At 42.8% G+C, this 22,800-nt stretch overlaps 1 protein-coding gene across 2 annotated transcripts; it reads left to right on the top strand.

Annotated features, from left to right (window-relative positions):
* Nucleotides 1-244: 244 nt before the first annotated feature.
* Snx27 (sorting nexin 27) lies at nt 245-22,013 on the top strand. Of its 2 annotated transcripts, none has more exons than XM_011144307.3 (7): nt 245-650; nt 13,437-13,574; nt 15,370-15,594; nt 17,859-18,169; nt 18,276-18,514; nt 19,173-19,454; nt 19,555-22,013. In XM_011144307.3, exons 1-7 carry the CDS (start codon nt 286-288, stop codon nt 19,621-19,623), a joined length of 1,629 nt encoding a protein of 542 aa, XP_011142609.2. In that variant the 5' UTR covers nt 245-285; the 3' UTR covers nt 19,624-22,013. The 2 variants fall into 2 exon arrangements, with proteins under 2 accessions (XP_011142609.2, XP_011142611.1); XM_011144309.3 differs by lacking the exon at nt 245-650 and adding an exon at nt 12,472-13,348.
* Nucleotides 22,014-22,800: the final 787 nt, after the last annotated feature.

The raw sequence follows: 22,800 nt of genomic DNA on the forward strand, positions 1-22,800 counted from the left end.
AAGATATATTAACATGACGAACTGCCTTTTATTTTCTCTCCTAGTAATTCCGTTGACAATCCGTTAATCATCGATCGGCTGAACACACTTCAACTCAGCCAGAACGCAAAGAGAAGCCACGTCCTTATTTCCACGAGTCCCTAGTAACGACATTTCCCAGCGACGTCGTCGAGAGTCGCCGTCGCCGTGAATCGAGATATCGAAGCTCGATAGGCCAGGTCGACGCTTACTCCACTTGCTGGCTCGTACAAGTCCAAGTACCAACGAGCAGTCTGGCGGCCGCCGATGAATGAGCGGCCAGAGTGCAAGATGGCGGATTGCGAGTCGGAGGTGCAGCGTTTGCCAGCCGCGGACGAGGACGGCAGCATTCGAAGCACGACGGCCGTGACAATGGTCAACAACGGGCGCGTGCCGGCTCAACACCCCGCCGGCGGCCAGGGCAACCCGGTCGGCCAAGGGCCGCGGTGTGTCACCATCTACAAAACGGAGACGGGCTTCGGGTTCAACGTACGCGGCCAGGTCAGCGAGGGTGGACAACTGCGGAGCATCAACGGCGAGTTGTACGCGCCGCTGCAGCATGTCAGCGCGGTGCTACCGCGCGGCGCCGCCGAGAAGGCCGGCGTCCGTAAGGGCGACCGCATCCTGGAAGTGTGAGTTACCAATTAGCACGCTCCTTTCCGCGCACGTAGCTCTCGCAGGCCTGGCATCATACCTGGCCCGCCGCGTTCCTGGCTCGCCGACTTGGCGGGCCGACCGACACGACTAGCGTCCCTTCGAACGCGACGCGCACCTAAGCGGCGTCTGTCGGTCCGGCTTAGGCACGACTTACGACTTGCGAAGCGACTCGCGTCTTGAAGCGTGTCGAGTCGCACGCCAAATTGCGATGGAATTCGTGTAATTGGACCTCGAAGAGTCGACGATATTCGCTTCGCGCGACCATGTCGGCTGCTGATACTACACTTCCAAGCTCGGAGTCGCTGCACGCGTGTATAGATTTCCTGGATACGGAAAAAATAAAAGGACCCCCTACGTGGGCTTTTCGGGGGGGCTCTTCGTTGGAGAATTCGCGGATCCACGCTCGTAGTGGTTCTCCCGCGGCGAGGAGTATTGACTGGCGTTATTGATAGTCCGCCCGTTTGTCCTCGTGTCTATCGCGGTACGACACGTGCGGCATATTTGCGTGGAACATCAGTCGGCGATAAATACACCGTCCACACATCCGTGGATTATCCGCGACGGATTCCCCCGGGGTCAATATATTTCATTGAAGACTCGTGTGTACAATCGCTGCGCGATGTTTCGAAGCTTTCTCGAGCGCGATACGGCGCGGCTTATTGTCGCTCCGGAGGGTTTCGCGCGAAATCGCCTTCCGCGATGAGCACCGTGACACACGTCCGATCCGCCGACGACGAATTGCAAAACACGGCGATAATGGATGATTTGAACTTTGCCTGGCCAACGATCGGAATTGCATATTTCGTTTACGACGTTGCTCGCACGTCTAAAGCTCGCTTTTGTTTCTAGCATTCGACCGCGCTCGCTCTCGCGCGAGACACACACACACACACACACACATATGGCGATACCAGCGTAGATATTCATCGGACATTAGTTGTTTATAGCAACTAGCTTGCTTAGCAACTAGCTTTCCTCGACGATCGCATGTAGCTCCTCGAGATTACAGTTCGTGCCGACGCATGAGCGACGAAAGCAAATTTAGTTAATCCGTTCGTCGGAATCCAATACCGGACTTCTGCGAGCCGTTATATCAGCGATCACGGCATCGTGCTTCGCGGTTATCTTCAGCCGTAGCCGGCTCTGCAATGTAAATATCCCGTTTATCGCGTCTCGCGTCTCTTCCTGGAGGAGACGTACTAATGCAAGGCTGATTGATAGGTAACGGTGAGGGACCGTTAATCTCTCACCGATAACCTCGGATACGTTAATTTGTTGGGATTCTCATTACATCGCGCATGTTCTCTGAATATTCCGAAATCGAGTCTCACCGGGAACGAGTAGAGAAAAGTTCACTCGAGGCGACTGTGAAAATACCCCGCCACGCTTGGGGTGACAAGAGGAAGCGCTTGACACGAAAGCTCAGGGTGGATTTCAATTAAACGATCATGAGACTCCTCGATTAGAGTCTGAATTATATAAGACGACGGAAGAGAGCCACATTGCAGGTCTATTTCGCATGTATAATTCCGGCTCCGGGGTAGATTCTTCGTCCATGCGAATGAACGATTAGAGTGAACTTGTCTCTGTGACGACGGAGTACACTGGAAAGCAAAACAGTTTAACGGACAGTTTTGTTTCTAGTGACATTGGTAATCCGTGTAGTTGTGAATTTGAGAATCGCTGCTTAACCAAACTGCGCAAATAAAAAAATCACGGGTCTCTTTAACTCCAATTATGCGTGTCTCTCTTACCCTCTCCGCAAAGATGTCTGATCCACACAGATATTATTGACAGTGCGCCATATCGAGCAAAAGATGGCTTTTGCTTTGGAACATTTATCATGGGAGAGTGAATGGATGGATACTATTTTCTCTGATGAGAAAGTATTCTGTATGAATCACTTAAAAAAAGTATTCTATTTGTAAGGTGATTTCTCCCATAATCTCATATTCTAAACAAAGCCTTTTACAGAAAAAGGATCTTCCTCTCGATAAAGCGATTAAAGTGAACTATTCATCTAAAATTTATTAAATATTATTTTAACTGTTTTCCTCTTATTTCAAGAGAATTTTCTCTTATGTCAATTAATTTTCTCTTTATGTCAAGAAGAATACTTATCGGCGTTTTTCCTCTTCCATCTACTCGCAGAGGGACACTCTCTCTGTGCATATGACGATCGTCGCCGTATTTATTTTATGGACAACGTCTAGAGTAAAGCAGAAAAGAAAAGAGATCGATTTATTCAGTTTATTTTTCTTCAGTTGTTTTTCCCGGTTATTTCGTCATGAACGAAGTTCAAGAATTTTTGAAAAAAATGACCTTAAAGACAAACTGGCCCATATTTCAGCATAAGTACATACATATACCCATTCATCATATCGCGTTGCATATCATATTAAATGCCATTTAGAGTACTTAAAATTACAAATTTATATTTTTTCCTACTTTTTCAGCAGAAGGCAAAAAAAAATTTAACTAGAATATTTTCCGGACAATTTCATAATAATTTTCCCCCCTTTCCCTATAAAGGAATATATAACCAGTAAGAATAAAGTACAGTAAGAATAAATAATAATTCTCTCCAAAAAAGATTAAATAATCTATACATAAGTGGAAATTTATATTAAAATCAATAAGATTTGTATTATACATATATAACATAATTCCTCTAACTTTAAGAACAATGTGTTTATAATATTTTCCTTTCAATTTTAGAGAAATCCTCTTGAAGCCGTGTATAAAAGTAAAATCCTCTAAAATTTCGATGATTCTGCTTATTCTGAAATTACTTTTGTTTGGTGGTGTTCTGGACGGGTGATTCACAAATTTTACAACTAGACTAGTTACTAACGTTTATAAAAAAAAGACTTTCAAGACCATTTTGCTTTCTAGTGTATACAGACCTGCATGATTGCCTCGACACATGAAGTCGAATCGTTTCAGAACTTCCTACGAGAGATGCCCTTCATGTTCTTCAGATTTCATGTGTTCAGCCCATTGCGCCAATCTGCGTACACCGAGCGGTGTAACAGCTTTACCGCACGACGTATTATTTCCCGCATTGCGTTTGCATGTTATTTCTTTTTTAAGTTTCCCGTTGGAGAAGTACGTGGCGGACTCTGAGGAGCCGCAAGTGCACGCGTTTGGGGTTGCTCTGTCGACCTGTGCACAGCTTTTCAATGTCGAAGCGACTCGGCGACTCGCAGAGAGCGGGGAATATTCGTATGCGTGAAAAATCCCTCGGACTCGAAAGCGATTCATCGGTTCGAGTGGAACTTCAGCCGAGGATCTTTCCCGTCGCGAAAAGCCCCTATTCATCGAAAGTTCGAGCTCGGGCAAGCGACGTGAAGAGCCGTACCGTGCATGGTTTTAGACGGTACTTAGCGCGATAGAGGCCGAGAGAGCGCACTTCGACGTCGCACATGTGGGTGAAAGTGTGTTCGTCCGGCGAATTCTCATGCAAGAGCGATAAAGTGCGCGCGATGCGTGACAAGCGCGCTCATCTGTCTGATCTCATTTGCGGGGCTTAACAAACGGTCGCCACTTGCAAAATTCGTCGTGGTCGCGCCGCGAGCTTCAGACCGGTTTCCATCTGGCGACAGGTCGGTGAATTTCTCGTTATCCGTCAACCGGTTGCTTAGTTATCGCCGGTTAATCGATCTCTAGCTCGAGAGGAAACGCGCGAGGCGCGTCTTCGGCCGACGCTTATCCCGCTCGCTTTGATCCCACGAATGGTAAATAAATGAACGTTTGCGCCTCGAATTCGCAGCCGTCGACTCACCGTTTTCGCGTGGGGGTGCTCGGTCGTTGATGAAGAACGCGGCCTCCTCCGCATGAGAGGACTTTCGCCATGTCGAATTGATAATTACTCGGCTGAATGTCCGACCGAGCTATCGGCGTCTGCAATTTCCATCGACGACGGTCATTAGTGCTCAGGATTTACATACCAGGACATTAGCCGCCCTACGTGCGTGTACGGTAACTGCGTCCTCCCCGTACTGTTTAATTAAAAGCTAATTTGCTTAAGAAACCGTCGCTTTGTCCCCTTCGCCCTCCCCCTACTCCCTACCCCCGTGCCTCGCGATCTCGTTTGTCGCATAGCGAGTATTTCATGATTCGCATATGCCGTAGCAGTGTGTCCCTGGCTAATTCTATCCTTGCAATAAGCTTGATGAAATTGCACACGAGCCTTTAAAATAGCACACACAGTACTTGCGTAGCGCGCGTTACGTAGCGCTAAAAATTGACGGCGCGCCGTATCGACATCGCGAGAGCGTACTTTACGCGCGCGGTGTTGATTTCGGGGGGAGCGCAAATCCGATTTCGAGAATCGATCGCATCTCGCGTCATCGGATGCGCTAAGACGTATAACGCCTAATTATTTCTTCTGAAATTTTTCTTTTCGGTGCTTTCGGTGCCAGTCGCCGATACTGCCGTTCGAGTGGGAAACTCGTGACAATATGCGTGCAAAGTTGTTATCACTGACGTTGTAGGAAAACTTACTTCACTTGCGGTTACTTCACTGTGCGATTATCACAGTTGTTTCGGAAATCTCTCCTCATAGAATATGTATCTCATTTGTCGGCATGATTCTGTTTGAAAGTCGGTTTGTTCGTATCGATTAACAGTGCTCAGTGCTTAGTGCAAGGAAAGCCTTGAACGAATCTAATATAGTCGCGAAAATACCACACTGTTTTTATCGGGATGTACGGCCGCAAATGGATATCATATTTTGTCTCGGGATAGAATTTTATTGGTAATCAGCGGAAACAATGACGCACACAGGATGAGACAGCAATTGTTATTACCTTGAACATCTTCGAAATCTGAGAGTAAGAAAAAAATTTATCGAACTTAACTTACTATTTATTAATAATAATAATAATAATATGTTTATATTTTTATTAGTAATAATGATATTATATAAATGTTTATATTAATAATAATAATAATATAAACATTTTTTATGTACATATATATACATACACAGAATGTCCGGGATCTTTTGGAAAATTTGTGAAGATTAATCAGATGAAACTGAGAAGAAAAGTCATGTACCATTTTGCAAAAGTCGCAATAGTTATTAAGTTATTAATGATTGAAAATGTAGATAGATATGAATATATTTGAACTTTGAACCTATCACTAGGCACAATAGCCGTCATATAATTATAGATTAGGTCATTCTGAACAAAAATGTCCTTTACCATTTTGCAAATAAATAAGCAAATTTTCAAGTTACTAATTAAAAGAGCTTCTACATGTAGTCATTTTCAATCATTAATAACTTAATAACTATTGCGATTTTTGCAAAATGATACTTGACTTTTCTTCTCAATTTCATCTGATCAATCTTCACAATTTTTTGTTTCCACAAGATCTCGGACATCCTGCACAAACGCAGGAAACAATTTCTAGACAAAAAATTGGACATCATCAGTGATGGAAAATTTGTCCAGACTCTCTAAATTACTCTTTATTAATTATACGTATATACATTTGTTTATATATGTTTATATATAAATAGTTTCTGGGTAGTAAGTCGAACATCGTCAACGATGTGTGCGTGTTTCCGTGTCGCGAATATCCTCACTCGCGACACGCAACAAAGTACAAACACGGATCAAAGTGACTACGCTTTGATGCCGAGTATTAATATCATCGATGCGGCGCGAACGCCGCCACTTACGACGGGATGGGATTAAACGGCTCGTTTGTTTGCGGCGCAATGTTCCCCGCGCGTCGAAGATCGCGGTGGGATCTGCGATCGTGCCGACTCCTTAGGTCCAAGGTTCCCATAAACTCCGCGCGGTTCAAGGACTCCGTCGGCGCCTGGCGAGTGAGAAAGAGAAAGAGAGAAAGAAAGAGAAAGAGAGAGACTATGCGTGTGTGTGTGTGTGTGAGAGAGAGAGAGAGAGTGAGAGAGAAAGAAGAAAGATAGATAGAGAGAGAAAGGGACCTGTCAATTTGGCGCACTCGCAGTTTTACGTCTCGCGCAGGGTCGCTTGAGGATTCCTTTCCTTCTCCCGCGATCGTCGACACTCGCAGCGACGGCATGCACGGCAGCCCGCCTCCCGGGTGCCCAAGGCGACCGGTGAGGAATCCCGGAACAGCCGCCTGCAACTCGTCCTTCCATTTCTCCTCCATATGCGTTTCCCGTCGTCGATCGTACTGCGAGAAATTGATCGAAACTTTTGCCTCTCCTTTCGCTCGGCTGATCTTACAATGTGCCTGCGAGCTTGTGTGGGGGGAATGTGTGTGGGGAAGGGGGGGGAGAGGCTCACCTTCTCCACCTCGCGGTCAGCTTCCACCTCGTTCGTTATTCGCCACGTCATCTGATTCAATCGAATGATTTTCAAAGTCGAAGTGAACGCCTTTTAATTCTTCAATCGCTGATTTTGTTATTAATGCTTCGACGATTTTGCACTATCTCCCTTAGCTGCTTGCCTGCTTGCGTAAGAGAGAGCTCCGGCGATAATCGTCTGAGTTACACACGTTTCTTCGTTGCATATATCCTATATGACTTCTTGCGCCCATGTGTTAACGTCCTTAAAAGACTTATCCTTTGTAAGGTTTCTACGTTGTTATATGCAGTTATATGAGCGTGGTTTTTATATGCATACGCGCGCCAGATGATTGAAATGTAATAAAATGACCGATGTGATTATACGCAAAACTCAGAAACGTTAAAAGGGATAGTTTTTACAAGGATGTTTAATATGATGAAGACGACTACTTGACACTTTGAAAGCATTAGAAACATTTAAGAACAGATCGGCTTTGATCTTTCTGAGTAAAATAATATATTCTTTTTTCTTCACTCACTGTTTGGAATATGAAATTCTCTGAGAAAGGTGGCTGGAAAAGCAATATCCTTTTCCAGATATTTCATAACCGAAATATTCCATACGATATTCTGCTATTTTTCGACGCAAAATATGAAATGTCTCTTAAAGTGTTGAATTTTCGATGATTTTGGCTTGATATTTTCACCTACAGGATGTGCGCATGTTTTTTTTAAAAGGACTCAATTAATCGTACTAATCTTCGCGCACATCAATGCATCTGCAGAATGCAATAGAATTCATCTTTTTCTGTGTTTTTATATCAATACTCTTTATCGTTCTGATGTACAAGATAAAGTATCGTAAAGATGGATGGATATCTCCAGAAATGCTGACGACAGGAAAGAATTTTGAACCAGACGAAAATTAGTGTTTTAAGGGTTTCCTCTTTTGCTTATATTCATTCGAGAGCAACCTTGAACTATACATATATCTCGTATAGTCATCGAATTCGCCGCGAATTTAAAATATACACTTGCGTTGAAGAAGCTTAATGACTGTGAGATATTTTTTATGCATTCATAAATTATATCTAAAGAGACGTAAAGACTCTTAAGGCATTTCAACGCCTCATAAAACTTTTTACTGCCGTCTTTTATCCGTATATCTTGGAAATACTCGCCTATTACGTTTCACGTGCCTCACCCTGTATATCGCGTAACCGCCTCGACGATGCGTCATTTATCAATGACCGGGGAAATGTTTCTTGCGATAAACAAAGGAGCGTCCCTCTCCCCGTCCCTCCCGATAAAACGAAATACAGATTAGATTGGGTAAATGTGTTAGCATCGGCCAAGAGTCGCGTTGTGTAAATCACACGAGATTCGACTTCCGATTGAACAGGGAACAATCATCGCACAAAGAGAGCCGCCGACTGCACGCGTCCCGTGAAACGAGCGAACGTTCACACATACACACTGCGAATTACCGTCGATCTTCAAGTTCCATTAGCCGCGCCATTAATATAGGTGCAAATCATTACGGCTAGCGGCGTGTTAATTTCGCGTTTAACCGCGATTAACGGCGACGCCGCCGCCGTTTCAAATAGTCGCGGCGCATTCGCTCGCGCGGAGAAAGGAAGCGGATGGACGGTTGCGTATCGGCGCGCGCGCATATGCATATTTAAATGCACCGCAGATTTGCGTACGCGCGAGGGAGCCCACATATTTGCCCACCCCGGGGCGTGTTATCTTCTCCGAATAGATAAACATATACACGCGACGTCATTATCGAGCGATTTATTTCGGCTCTTATCGGCCGATTCGATCGCTCTCGCCGGCTAACAGGACTTTTATCGCGGCTGTAAATCGGCAAGGCAACTCTGCGATTCGCACGTCGCGACAAGGCGGATTTGTAATACTCGACGGCGGAGAGTGTAACGCCTGTCTTCGCATTCATATTGTTGCTCGTTCGCGTGTCATTGACGTGATCGATTCTCCGTCGAGCCGCATCGGCTATGCGGACAGAATATTGTCTAGCTCTTTTTCTCATGTAAATTCTTTCCCACTTGGCCGCACTTTCTATTAGGTGCACCGGTGAATAATCCAAATTTTTTTACGCAGCTGAGAAGTTAATTTGGAAATCAATCGATCTTCCCGCGATTATGTAGCGTTGTTGACATATAGCTATTAAAAATAACACTTAGTATGGCGGAAGGCCATATCAACATAATTTGCAAAAGTATTCAGTAGAGATAAAAATGGCGGACAGAATATTGTCTAGCTTTTCTTCGTGTAAATTCTTTTCCACTTGACCGCGCTTTCTATTAGGTGCACCAGCGAATAATCCAAAATTTTTTAACAACTGAGAAGTTAATTTGGAAATCAATCGAATTTCCCGCTCTTTACCGCGGTTATGTAGTGCTGTTGACATATAGCTATTAAAAATGACAGTTAGTGGCAGAAAGCCATACTGACATAACTTACAAAAATATTCAATACAGTAGAGACAAAAATGACGACAGATAAGGTGCATATCCGACGTTGTATTCTTTAAAGAATTCCCATAAAGAAAAAATGCTGCAGGAACATGCGAATTGATTTGTTCTTTTCTCGGCAAATGTTCTGCGGTACGACGTGTACGCATTTTGAGTTAAGCGATTTAAAAGTAGTAATTTTGGTCTGATTGACAAACAATGTTTGTCCTGGAGGCTCTTGGTAGTGCGACAACAATGATTTGGAGCAACCGTTCGTTGCGAATTCCACACAGACGCAGAAAGAGCTTGCAGAATAATTGGAAGTAACGCAGCAAACCATTTCCAAACGCCTACATGAGATGGGAAAGGTCCAAAAAGAAGGAAAATGGGTTTCGCATGAAATCACTGAAGCCAACAAAAATCAATGAGTGACAGTGTTTCTTTCTCTTTTCAATAAGCAGCGTCGAGAGCTTTCCTTGTGGAAAATCCTTACGAGCGGTGAGAAATGGATACTCTATGACGATCTGAAGCGCAGATAGTCACGGATAAATCCTGGCAAACCATCAACGTCGGTCGCAAAGCCCAGTCGCTTCGGAAAGAAACTTCTTTCCTGTGTTTGGTGAGATATCAAGGGCGTGCACTGATTATAATAGAGTACACCTTTGATATCCCACCAAGTGCAGAGCAGAACAGCTCATAAATTGTTGTAATCGGGAAGTACAGTTACCGCCGACTGCTACCAACGCCAATTAATCTGCTTGAGTCAAGAATTGGAACGAAAACGCCCTGTGAAATTATTGCATAACAACGCCAGGCCACATGTTACTTTCAAGACAAAAGGCATAACATCAACTTTCAAGACAAAAGGCACATAATGAATCTTGTCTTGCGGCACTCGGCGTACTCACCAGACATTGCTCCATCCGATTATCAGTAGTTCCAGTTGATACAACGCGCCTGTCCGATATGCACTTCCAATCAGTGGGTGAGATTCGAAAATGGTTTGACGACCTTATCGCGATGCAGCAATTTTTCCGAGATGGAATTTATCAACTGCCTGAAAGGTGGCTTGAAGAAAGTAACGGCGAATACTTTGATTGAAAAATTCGTCTTACTTTCTTTCAATCTAGAATTTAGCCGAAAAAGTTGGATTATTCATTTGTACATCTAGAAATAGTGTGCAAGAATAGATTTGTTGGTGGAGTTTATTACGCTGAAAAACATATAATAATAATAATAATAATAGACGTCACTAACGGTCTACAATAGATGCACAGCAGATGTAAGCCTTTGGCTGTTTGCTCTGAGTTTTATAACATTTCTCATGCTTAACAGCTGGAGTCTGACAGCTTGTTCGAAGTTTAAAAATTACGGCTTCAGACGGGAGACGCTTTTAGTCGAAAATTAAGTCACAGTCGTGGGCTCACAGCAAAAGATTTACTATACTTATTGTGGATCGCGACGAAGGAACACACTGAATTTTTTACCAGTAGACTTTAGTTTCAAAAGTACAAATAGTATATACTAGATAGTCTACGCAAGGCTTAACAAGTTAATACTCCGAGAACTATGCGATCAATTTTAATCGCCCTGCTCTGGAACTTTATAGATCCCAAGAGTCTTTAAACCTCAAGACTTTCCCCGCATTCACTCTTCTTGAAGGGTGTAGCTGGGGTTTAACTTCAAAATTTCAAATGGATAAACTTTAGTAGACACGACGATCTCCCGTTATTGATCTAACTTACCTTCACGTTACTTTTTGGGATCAAGATATACAGGATGCCTAAAAAATAAAGTTCGGCATTTTAAGGGCGGATAATACTCACAAAATGGAGAAAACAAGTCCTAATAAACAAGTCAAAAAATTAATATTGTCAGAGCGAATGAAGAATTATTTGTTCTAACTAAAGCAAATAACCTACTCACTTCTAGTGCTTACAAAGTTTACAAAAGATTTTCTAACACTGTATTGTATTATAACTTATATTAATATACCATAAAAATAACCCTGAAATTACTTGTTGTTCACGAGTATATGTGACAAACAGCTTGATGAAGCGTACGTATAAATGGGAAGAAAATAGATGTTTGTTTACATTCTGAGCAAGTGCGAAGAGATTTTTTAGAAATTTCTTTAAAGCATAACACTCTTTTTACCGGTAAATGACGCGGACAAATTACACCAGAATATACCAGAAAAGCACCGGAAGCGAGTTGCTTGCTTTAATTAAAATAAATAATTATTCATAATCCCGGCAATATTAGTTTTCCGACTCGTGTTTTTTGGAACTTATTTTCCCCACTTTGTCAGTACTATCTTTTTCAATATTTATTAACTTACGATATCTCGCTAACTATTTGTCAAAAGGAAAAATAGTACTAGACTTTTTTACTTTATTTAGTCTCAAGAATATATTGCTACAATAGTGCCCGAACTTTTGTTAACTTATCAACCTTTGGAAATTTCAAAATTATGAAATTAACAGAAGTCAGGACGCTATTGTAACAACATATTCTTGATATTAAATAAAGTAAAAAAGTCTAGTACTACTTTTTCTTCCGACAAATAGCGAGATCGTAAGTTAAATATTGAAAAAGTTACCAAATGTTTCTGAAATATCTAAAAAAATATTAGGCAAATAAAAAAATGTTTCAGACAAAAGTTGTCCAAATTAATTGGTAGAAAACGATGATGTAATAAAAAATAGGGATTTCTATTTAAGAAAAGTAATAATCAGTGAATATCTCGAAAGTGCCGCCATCTGTAAAACAAAATGCTATCGCTTTCTTATGTCCTCCTTCAAACCAAACAACTTTTGCCCGAAATATTTTTCTCTAAAGTATCACGTTTACAAAATATCGGCTGGTACGAATAGTCTATGACACCCTATATACGAGGAACGGTTGTGTGAAAAATTTTGTTGTTACGGTGATCTGTTAAACCATGCGTGAGTCATCCTGTATACGCAACGAAAAGATAATAAAGTATCGAATTGTCATTAGGATAATAAATGAACAAAATTTGTTTCTGTTCTGTTGATATCAGTTGCAACAAGATTCGACAGTAATTTTTTCCATTGCGAGTCCCCTCGATGTGCGAATGCGCAGCCGACTCCCCCATGGAACGGGATTCACCACATCGATATTACAAGAATGTAATTGCCCGTCGGATTTCAAACGAATACGTTAACGATTACACATGATATGGAATTTCATTAACATCATATAAATACGTACACGCGCTCGCGCGACGCATATTCGCGATAACGAAAGTCGACGGTTCGTCGACTCGGGGCGACTCGGGGCAGATAACGTCTCGCGGCGTGCCACCCGGTATATACGTGATAAGAAAATATATAAAGTGCGCCAAGTGTCTTTTCGCAGGCAGACGTGGAAATCCGCGCTGGCGACATTCCCCGCGGCCTCCGGGAGAGCCGTGCCTCCGCGGTTGCACCAATCGCGGCCGTCCTTTCACTGTCGGAATTCGAAGCTCGTGCTGAAAAGGCCGATTACCCGTATCCTATTCCCTTTCGACTGGCTGCAACGATCGAGGACCGATCGCAACGACAACGTGTCGCGACATCGGACACTTCGAAGGCCTACCTGTCTCTCTCGTCGCGGAAGATCGGCCGAGAGCCGGGTTGCCGAACGGGAACGCGAAACGGGAGTGATTCGCGCGAGAACTTTCACAAACGTTCGTTCGTTCGTTCGTTCGTTCGTTCTCACATCGGGCGGAATAGCCCAGCAGCCGCGTAACTCAGCGCGAATAGACGTCGCAGTTTGCGAGATCGTGCAGCCATCGGGCTGATAAAGAACGAAACATGTTAACGTGTTACATGACCGCGCTGCAATGCGAGTGGATCGAGAGCCGCGGGCGATTGAATTTCGGCGCGCCGCAGTCGCAATTCAAGTGGGTCGTAATTCGAGGGATTCGAGACACGCCGGAGGGAGGGGGAGTGCAAACCAGAGTGACACGTCTGTTTCGTTTGCTGTTGCAGGAACAACGTCAACGTCGAGGGCGCTACTCACAAGCAGGTGGTGGATCTCATCAAGTCGGGCGGCGATGTTCTCACCTTGACCGTCATCTCCGTCACGCCGCAGGAGGCGGAAAGACTGGAGCCCTGTGATGACATGAGGTAAGGACAAAGATGTTCAGTAGGGAGAAAGATTATCAAGAGTTTTGTTGATGTGAAATCGGGAATGATGAGGAAGAGGCCGACAAGAGCCTTCGTATGAATGTTACGTTGATTAACAAGTGTGGATTAAAGTCCGAGCAAGAAAATGTGTCGTACTTCTGATTTACCTGCATAGACACGATTGCTTGTCAATTTGTACCGCACAGGCTCCTATTGGTCTGTCCTTAAGGTTTCTGTTTCCGCGGCTACCTGGAATTGCCAGAAGCGAGGAAATCTAAAAAGTCTCGCAAAGTATGTTGGAATAAAAAAGATGTGTTCATAAAATGACTCTTGCGACCGATCGAGCGGATCCGAACACGTTCCCTCTGCTCTTGCAATCAATAAGTGGGCGGGAAATTAATGTGACAGAATCATGAGAAGAGATAAGTTGCACGTGAAGGAAAGTAGGTTGCGCGTCATGTGAAGGCAAGAGTGGCAACTTCTTGATTATTAGAGCAAGAGGGAAATGTTCGAAATGCTGCTTTACAGATCTGCTCGATCGATTACGCAAGTGCCATTCTATGAATATGTCATATTTTAGCGAATTTTGCAGGAATTTTTAGTGTACGCTTCCTCGCCTCTGACATCATCAATCAAGAGTTAAACGGCGAAAGGCTACGAGCCTTGACGGTCACGCTGAATTCACGCGTGAGTCTCGTCACACAGAGAAATGTGTGTCGCATTCAAGTAAATGTTACTCGTCTCAAGTTTTTCGGAAGTTTGCATACCTATAAATCTGCCACAAATTTGTCAAAAACGACGAATTTACTCAAAATAATTTCCAGCTAGTTTACTACTTCAAACAAAAATATTAAGTTAAAAGAAAAATCCAGCTTGCTTCCAACAGAAAATATAAGATATAATATTCTTAAAATTAATATTAAAATTAATATTTATAATATTCTTAAAAAAAGAATACACACACATTCCTCTTCTGAGGTATCTTCTATGATAATGAGCTTTCTTGACATTCGCGATGGGTATACTTTAATTATCGAACAAATATTCGTATTGAAAATGATCATTTTACTTAAAAGAAGAAAAATAAACGGGGTGCTCGTTTTTCCTAGCAACAGAATGATATTTTTCTCTATACAGGCTCAAATTCTCGGTTATGATATTTCCATTCGACGATATTGCTTTTGTCGATATTCCTGAAAAGATTACTTTGTGAAATTATTTCCAGGCAGACAAATAAAGTAAAAAGATGTTTACGGCAGCTCCTCAGCAACTCCGAGTGTGTTATTTTTCATGCATAAGCATATGTGATCTCGACTGAAGCTTCTTTTTTACACATTTCTAGCAGTTTTGAATCACATCGTTTAATTCGTTTGGACACCACCATCAGCACGATCAACCGTATTAAGTGACGTGATTCGAGACGACGAGAAACGTATAAAGAGAGATTCAGCCAATTACACATTTATACATATCAAAATAGCACACTCAGATTCGCAGTGAACTCACGCGTCACCCGGACATGGATGTTACCGATATTCGAACTTTGGCACCCGAGCTTATCGAGCGTAATCGTGACGCAGTTGCAATTGAAACCTTCAAGAGGAGGCGAATCGTGCCCCAGCGGTGTTCAATCAAATTCCCGATAATAATAGAAATATCTCGATCTTGTGTTACCGATAAGATCGCCGAGGTGCATGTACTGATGGCGATTCTCGATAACCGCGCTCAGTCTTCTGCCTCCAATAACCCGCTCGAGACTGAGCATATGGCACTAACTGCGCTGCATCTTGGCTAGCTATGCTTCAGTGGACTACAGCGAGAAGCGGTCCCTACCCATCAGCGTGCCGGATTATCACGTTCGCGAGAGAAAACACGAGCGCTACGTGGTCTTCAACGTCCACATGGCTGGTAGGCACTTGTGCTCGCGCCGATACCGGGAATTCGCGGCGCTGCACATGGCGTTGAAGAAGGAATTCATAGGCTTCAATTTCCCGAAGCTACCAGGAAAATGGCCATTCCAGTAATGTTCTCTAATTACTCATACACACGCGAATATGAATAGACTCGTTCAGTCGTCTCACGAACGAGTCTGTTCGATGTCCGACCTCTGTCGCACAATCGAGCCGCGTATAAAAAAAAAAAAGAAGGAGCTTCTGCGCATTTTCGGCATCCTCGCGTTCGTCTTCGCGGCTCGTTGAACTAGTTGAGCTAGCTGGTTAATTGGTTATGTTCAGCGAGTTGAATGTTGCGACAGTGATCGATGACATGCACTGTAACGACGTTTATACAGTAGTCTGAAACCAGTTTGACAGCGCTCGTGCAGGGGGAGAATTTTATAATAAAAATTGTTGTCGAACTTTTTTGTAACCGAGAAACATATCACACACGCGTGTATAATATGCTGCCTTAACTTATTATCTGACGTTCTGTACGTGAAACTGCTTATATTTCAGGAACTCCGAAATATATTAACAAATCATTAACAAATTTGCTATATTCTTTGTCAAAAGTATTCAGAAGAATTTAGATGAAAAAAGCTATATATAATACTCTGTGTACAGAGATACCGCAGTTTTCGGAAATAAAATCTCAATCTGACAAAATGCGAACCGGACAAAGACACAATGACCACAAACAACATCTTTGTTATCACGACTGAAAGTATTCGCCTAAAAACTCATTTGCCTTCAAACTCGGTTGAGATAGCTGAGAACATTGGTCGAATAAAACTCTCCTGCCGGAATTTTTCTCCTCTTGCGATATCGAGTTTTTGTCTGGTACCTTCTCCCTTGCTCCGCAGAAAACAGCAAGTCAGTTACAAGTCAGTTACCGAGTTTCTCTTTCCTTGCACAGAGTCGATATTTGACATCTTTTGACATTGTAATTATCAGCGTCGCATATCGTATATAACATAGTGATACATATATATGTGTTTATGCGACACATAATAGCAATGATTGCAACACTGGAAAAATAATTAAATCGATTTCACAACGTTTATGTAAACATAGATTTCGCGTGTTAACAAACCGGTTTCACATTGCCGTATAAATTCAGTACGATACTGTCACTTCTCATCAAGTTGCGTATAAAGTATAATTAATTCCATTTGAAAGGTCATTTGGACTTTTAACAGAGAACCAATGAATGATGTGAAAGATACATGTGTCTCGAATTGTGTTTGTCTACCGTATTTTGGACATAGTTCAAAAAGTTATTTTCGAAGAGTAACGTATTATGTCGTTTGCATTACCTGTTGAAAAAAAATAATTCGTGACCGTTACTATTACTCAGAAAGTAACGAATATTACAATTTCCACCAAACATTAAGAATTCCTTTTCTTTTTGTTGTAGAATTTGCTTCTGTCCACTTTATGTACATATATATGTATATATATATATATATATATATATATATATATACATATATATATACATATGTATATATACATATTATATATACAGGATGCACCAGAAAGATGGATACCCTTATCTCGAAGGGATGACGTTTTTGAAAAAATGTTAAATACAAAAATTTCCAGATTCACTGTTTGAAATTTCGAAAGGTCATCAAGTTAACAAAAATCAGAGCATTGTAACAGCACATTATTGAGACCAAATAGACTGAAAGAGTCTAATATCACTTTTCCTTCCAACAAATAATTACCGAGATATTGTAAATTTTTAAGTATTGGAAAAGTTATCAAGTTTTCCTGAAATATCTTAAAAAATATTAGGCAAATAAAAAAATGTTTTAGACAAAGGTCGTTCAAATTAATTGGTAGAAAAGGATGATATAATAAAAAATGGGGATTTTCGATTTTAAGGTTGACCTTGATTTGACCTCTTAAATTTGAACCCTAGGTCAAATTCAAGTTCACCACTAGATGCCCAGTTCCAAACTCTAAAACTGTTATATTAAACATTTTTTATTTTCAAAAACGTCCTTCCCTTCAAGTTAATCCATCTTTCTGGTACATTCTGTTCATATTCGTGCACGCGTAGTCTATATGTGAAACATAACAATGTAAGTAACGATTATTTTCGTCACCGTTATCCGCAAGGTGTTAATTACATTATCGTTACCGCACACTACTGCGGATAAAAATAACGTCGTTATCATGTTGTTATTGAAGACAAAACAGCTTGTTACGGTAATGTTATTACAAGTAACGCGTTACGTCTTAATCGGATTTTTGGCTACTCAATTACCTAAGCTTCCGAGTGTTCACACAATCTATGCGGCGATTGATGCGTTAATCAGTCCGCTCGCTCGTGTTCCAGGCTGAGCGAGCAACAGCTCGACGCGAGAAGGCGCGGCCTGGAGCAGTACCTGGAGAAGGTGTGCGCAGTGCGCGTGATAGCGGAGAGCGACGCTATGCAGGAATTCCTGACAGACAGGTTGGAGGAGGACGGGGATCAAGGACCAGCGGTGGATCTGAAGGTTCTTTTGCCGGATCGCGAGGTCGTCACCGTCACGGTCCTCAAGGCCGCGTCGGTGAAGGACGTCTACGACGCGGTCTGCTGCCGAGTCGGCCTCGACTCGGAGACGGCCAAGTACTTCTATCTCTTCGAGATCGTGGAATACAATTTCGGTACGCGCTCTGACCAGTCGCCGTGAGCGTTTCCGCTCGGACGTGTGATCCGGTACTATTAATAGCGCGTCTCTGCGACATGTAAAACATCGTCGATGCGTTTCAGAGCGGAAGCTGCAGCCGCATGAGCACCCGCATACTCTGTATATTCAGAACTACTCGACCGCCAGCGCGACGTGTTTGGCGATACGGAGGTGGCTCTTCAATGTAAATAGGCCTCTGAGCGAGCAGGCGTTAACTTGGATATTCTGGCAAACGGTCGACGAAGTTAATAGAGGTCACATTACCGCCGGTGAGAGACTGTATCAGTTGAAGGCTCTGCAGGACGCGTCTAGGAAGCACGAGGTACGTTGGGAAATTGACACGAAATTGCTTGTCGCGCATCTTCTCCAGTCGGTTATTAAGTAAATAAACAATCTTTATCATTTTTACTTAAACGCGGATAATTTAAAACTTAACTTTGAATCTAGAAGATGAGAAGATTATTAAAGACCGGGTTGCTGATTGTTATGCAAAAATTGATCACAGTGTAGATTGCAAATCTACTGTTTACCAGCGATGTGTATTATTTAAAAAAAAACAAAAACGAGAAATGCGTTTTCAGTAAATCTGTGGTCTGAGTTTATTAATAATAAACAGTTGCAACATTTATCAGTTGGTTAATTGATAAACTGTTTGTTAACCATGCTAAGACTAACCTCCTAAGAATATACAATTTAGTACCAGAAAATTATGTATTGCAATACAGATACATCTCAATAGTAACTAAATAACATATAGTTGAAAAACAAAAAATAAATAAAAATAGTCACGTCGCAGTAATAATAAAGAACGATTAAAGTATAATCAAATTATTACGGCAATAACTGGATGCACAAATTAGTTATAAATTTTTGTTATCTACAGTGATCAATTTATGCGCATCATTATCAGCGATTTGGATCTTATTAGGCCTTGCTTTCTTTTTTATTTTCATATATTTCCATTTTATTTCGTTCTACAGTATCTAAAGCTGGCAAGGGAGCTCAGCGGATACGGAGACATCGTGTTCCCGCATTGCACGTGCGACTCGAGGAAAGAAGGTCACGTGGTGGCAGCGGTGGGTATGGCGGCGTTCAAACTGCACGCCGCGAAGGAGGACGGCACGTTGGAGTCGCAAGTGGTAGAGTTTCAGTGGAACACCATCACCCGATGGGAGGTAGACGAGGACGGGATGGCGTTCTGTTTCCAATACACTCGCCAAGAAAATCGTCCGCCACGTTGGCTCAAAGTCTTCACTCCTTATGTAAGTATGACGACTTCAGCACGGTGCAGCTCTATGCTCACGCGTGCGTTTATATAATAAGCTCGTCGCCTCTAATTTGTATCTGATGATGTGCTTGCAGTATACGTTCCTCTCGGACTGCTTTGACCGAATAGCCGAGGAAGCAAAATGGGACGATCCAGGGGAATGACGTAATGCTCGACGCTAAGTAGCGCATCCGGTGTGTGACGTTGAGGATGTTTCCAAACAAATATCCCCGCATTCGTGTCTCTCCGTAGTCGAAATTTTTTACTAGGATTAGTCCTTTAAACCGACACAAGAGTCAGCGTAGTACTATTAGCATATCAGATTTTTCTATCTGTTGGCTTCGCGAAACGTTACGTTAAGACTACGTTAGCAACGTTACACCGGTAGAGGAACGGTGTTTGTGTGAACATACGTTGTCGTCGCTGAGGTGTCGGTGAAAAGTAGCCGGAAGAGCAAACGAAAGCACGAAAGAAACGAAGAATATATAGAGACTCGACGGGTGTGAAATGCGAGTTAGAAAAAGATTCGTTCACGCACGAGATTTGAAAGAAAAAAAAGAAGGAGGGAGAGGAAGAAGCAGATGCGATGTGTAAATTTAGGCCGAATTTATCACACACCATGCTCGTCCATGACGATTGCTGAATTGTGATGTGGTTCGCTTCGACTGAATGTGTAAAGAAATAAATTCATCTTTATGCAAAGAGAGAGAGAGAGAGAGAGAGAGAGAGAGAGAGAGAGAGAGAGTATAGTTTTAACAACTTCGTTTCGTCGACAAAATGCGCGCCACTCCTTCGTTTCATCGCGAAAAGGGGAGGGGGAGGAAGGGCGAACATTTTGCGAGCGAGCGTGCAACACCCGAAAAAAACATAAGAGAATTAAATAAGTGTGTAGGTGTGCGGGCTATTATTACGGAGATACGGTCGCCCGTCTATAGAGAGACCACCTATCCTTTGGCCTATAAGTTCTACATAGCGTATAATTCCGTCATCAGAGCGAAAGAATCGATTGAATTACGTAAACGTTCCTTCTCGTTCGCCTAATAGATCTTAAACTTTCCTCCGTTTTGATCTACATGAGTAGTACCGATCGAGCGAGCGAATCACGAGGCGAATTGTGTGCGCCACGAGGTGTCTCGTGGAGATTTTCAGTACGCAATATATTTCATAAACGTAGCGCGGGTTTATCGATTCGTTACGCAAGGTACTTTGATGTGAGAGACGTTACCGTCGCGTGTTTACGAAGGAGTTCATCGAATTCTAGAGAGTACAAGGAGAAGAGAGATTGGTTGAATCGGAATAAGTTAGGTTCCCAAGGACCAGAACTTTTGTTTCCTTCAACCCCAAAGCACAATGAAATGTTTTGATGAAACAAAAATAGAATTTCTCACTTGCATGAGAAATATCAGTTCTTAAGAATCAGAGGTTCCCTTTCCAGTTCCTCGATCAAAACACAACTAAATACGTTTCCGTCGGAGGGAACAGAGTTTCTGGCGAACGTAACCAACACGAGACACGACTAAATGAGTATTGGTTGAAGGAAAATAGAATTTCTGATCCTTATGAGATTCAATTCCTCGGTAGCAGATTCTGTTTCCTTTAACAAAAGCGCAGGTAACTTCGCCGTTATCACGTGGTCAGTTCTTTTATCGCTGAACTAGTCTACACTGTCGAAATTTAAAAAGAAACAGGCAGTTGAGACTCAGTGGATACGAAAGGAAAAGACCCAGTCAGAAGCATAACGTTGATTCGCCGTTGATTTGGCGTCGAAATGGTCAATGAAATGTTGAATTTAACGTTAATTCAACCCTCATCGACGTCGAATCAACGTTGTGCTTCTGACTGGCGAGAACTAACGCAAGCTGGTGCCAGAGGAAGTGCAGCGGTAAAGAACGAGCCAACGTTAATTCAAGCAATCTTTCCTCCGTGTATCAATAGGCACGTTCGACTAATTGCGCCGCGACTCACAAGCTCCATTCGTGTATGTTGAAACACAAAGTTTCCAAGACGGAGAGCAAGGGACTCGCGAGTTCCCGACAAATTAGATACATATCACAGTCGGTTCATCGATCTGACCCCGATATAAACACGAGCGTGTATTCCTTTCTATTCGAGCTACCTTGTGCAACGAATGGGATTCTTAGAACACACGCGCGGCTAAGGCTAAAGTTTTACACGCGCGGCCGTGCGTCGAGATCAGTCCTCTACACATTCCTGTGTATTTCGTCGGCGTCGTCTAGCATACTGTTGTTAATAAAAAAAGGAGAGAAAAATTGTAAATATGTTGCGAACGTACTTTTCAAGACGGAACCTAGTCATTTCGTTAAGACGGCTGAACAATCTCGTCTCCGCGGAACCATGTTAATCGCCGGATATACACCGCGTCGTTCCGTGTCCACAGGAGCGCAGTGATTTATCAATTAACTACGCGAGCTGCGCGCGTAAATCACGAGCGTGTGCAGAGGATTGCGTGCAGCAGGAGGCCGCGGATGAGCCGTCTTCGGACTCGGTATGCTCGGTCGAAACTTCATCGGGCTACTACTCCCTCGTCACATGATAAATTTATAAAGATATACTGTGTGCGCGACACACACGCATACATACATACATATATATATACACATACATATAAATATAGAAAAAGCGTGCGGCATTAGAGTGCTCACCGCCCGTATAAATATATACATACATGCAGCGCGTAAACTGTGTACAGAATTTAATAGAGGAAGAAAGAAAGAGAGAGAGAGAGAGAGAGAGGAGGGGAAGGGTGGGAGGGAAAGAGAGGAGGGGGATTATAAAGACTCTGAACAATAATATAATAAGCTTGCATGACGCGTATAACGGTTTTCTTCTGTATTATTTGAGAAAAAATAATACACTGATAACTTCTGTCTGAAGGAAGAAAAGCGTTAAGACAACGTTCGAAGGAGATATTACGGTAACGGCAGCAAGTAAGAAACATAATATACGAATAATGTTAGCAGCACTCATATTCCGGACGACGCGTCGGCGGACGCCCCGCGATCACGCGCGCCGATCCGTTTGGTGGACTCGCGAGCGAGGAGCGAATATTGCGAGCGAGTTCCCCATTCGCACGTTATGCCCGACACGGTGATGATGAGCGCACGCGCGTTTGGTTTCGCCCTGGCCGTTCTTTTCTTCTCGTCTTTGTTCGTTCCTAAACATTCTGTGTCTTCTGTCGCAACGGAAACCCGCTTGAAACCCGCTCGTTCTCAACGATTCGCTTGATTTAGCCGCGAGCAGTCCCGGTGATAGCTGATAAATAGGGAGATAGATATTATATATAATTATCTCGTTAACGTTTTTAAACTTTATTCTGTGGC

This window comes from Harpegnathos saltator, unplaced genomic scaffold, assembly GCF_003227715.2.
Source record: "Harpegnathos saltator strain DR-91 unplaced genomic scaffold, Hsal_v8.6 scaffold228, whole genome shotgun sequence".
Taxonomy (NCBI): domain Eukaryota; kingdom Metazoa; phylum Arthropoda; class Insecta; order Hymenoptera; family Formicidae; genus Harpegnathos; species Harpegnathos saltator.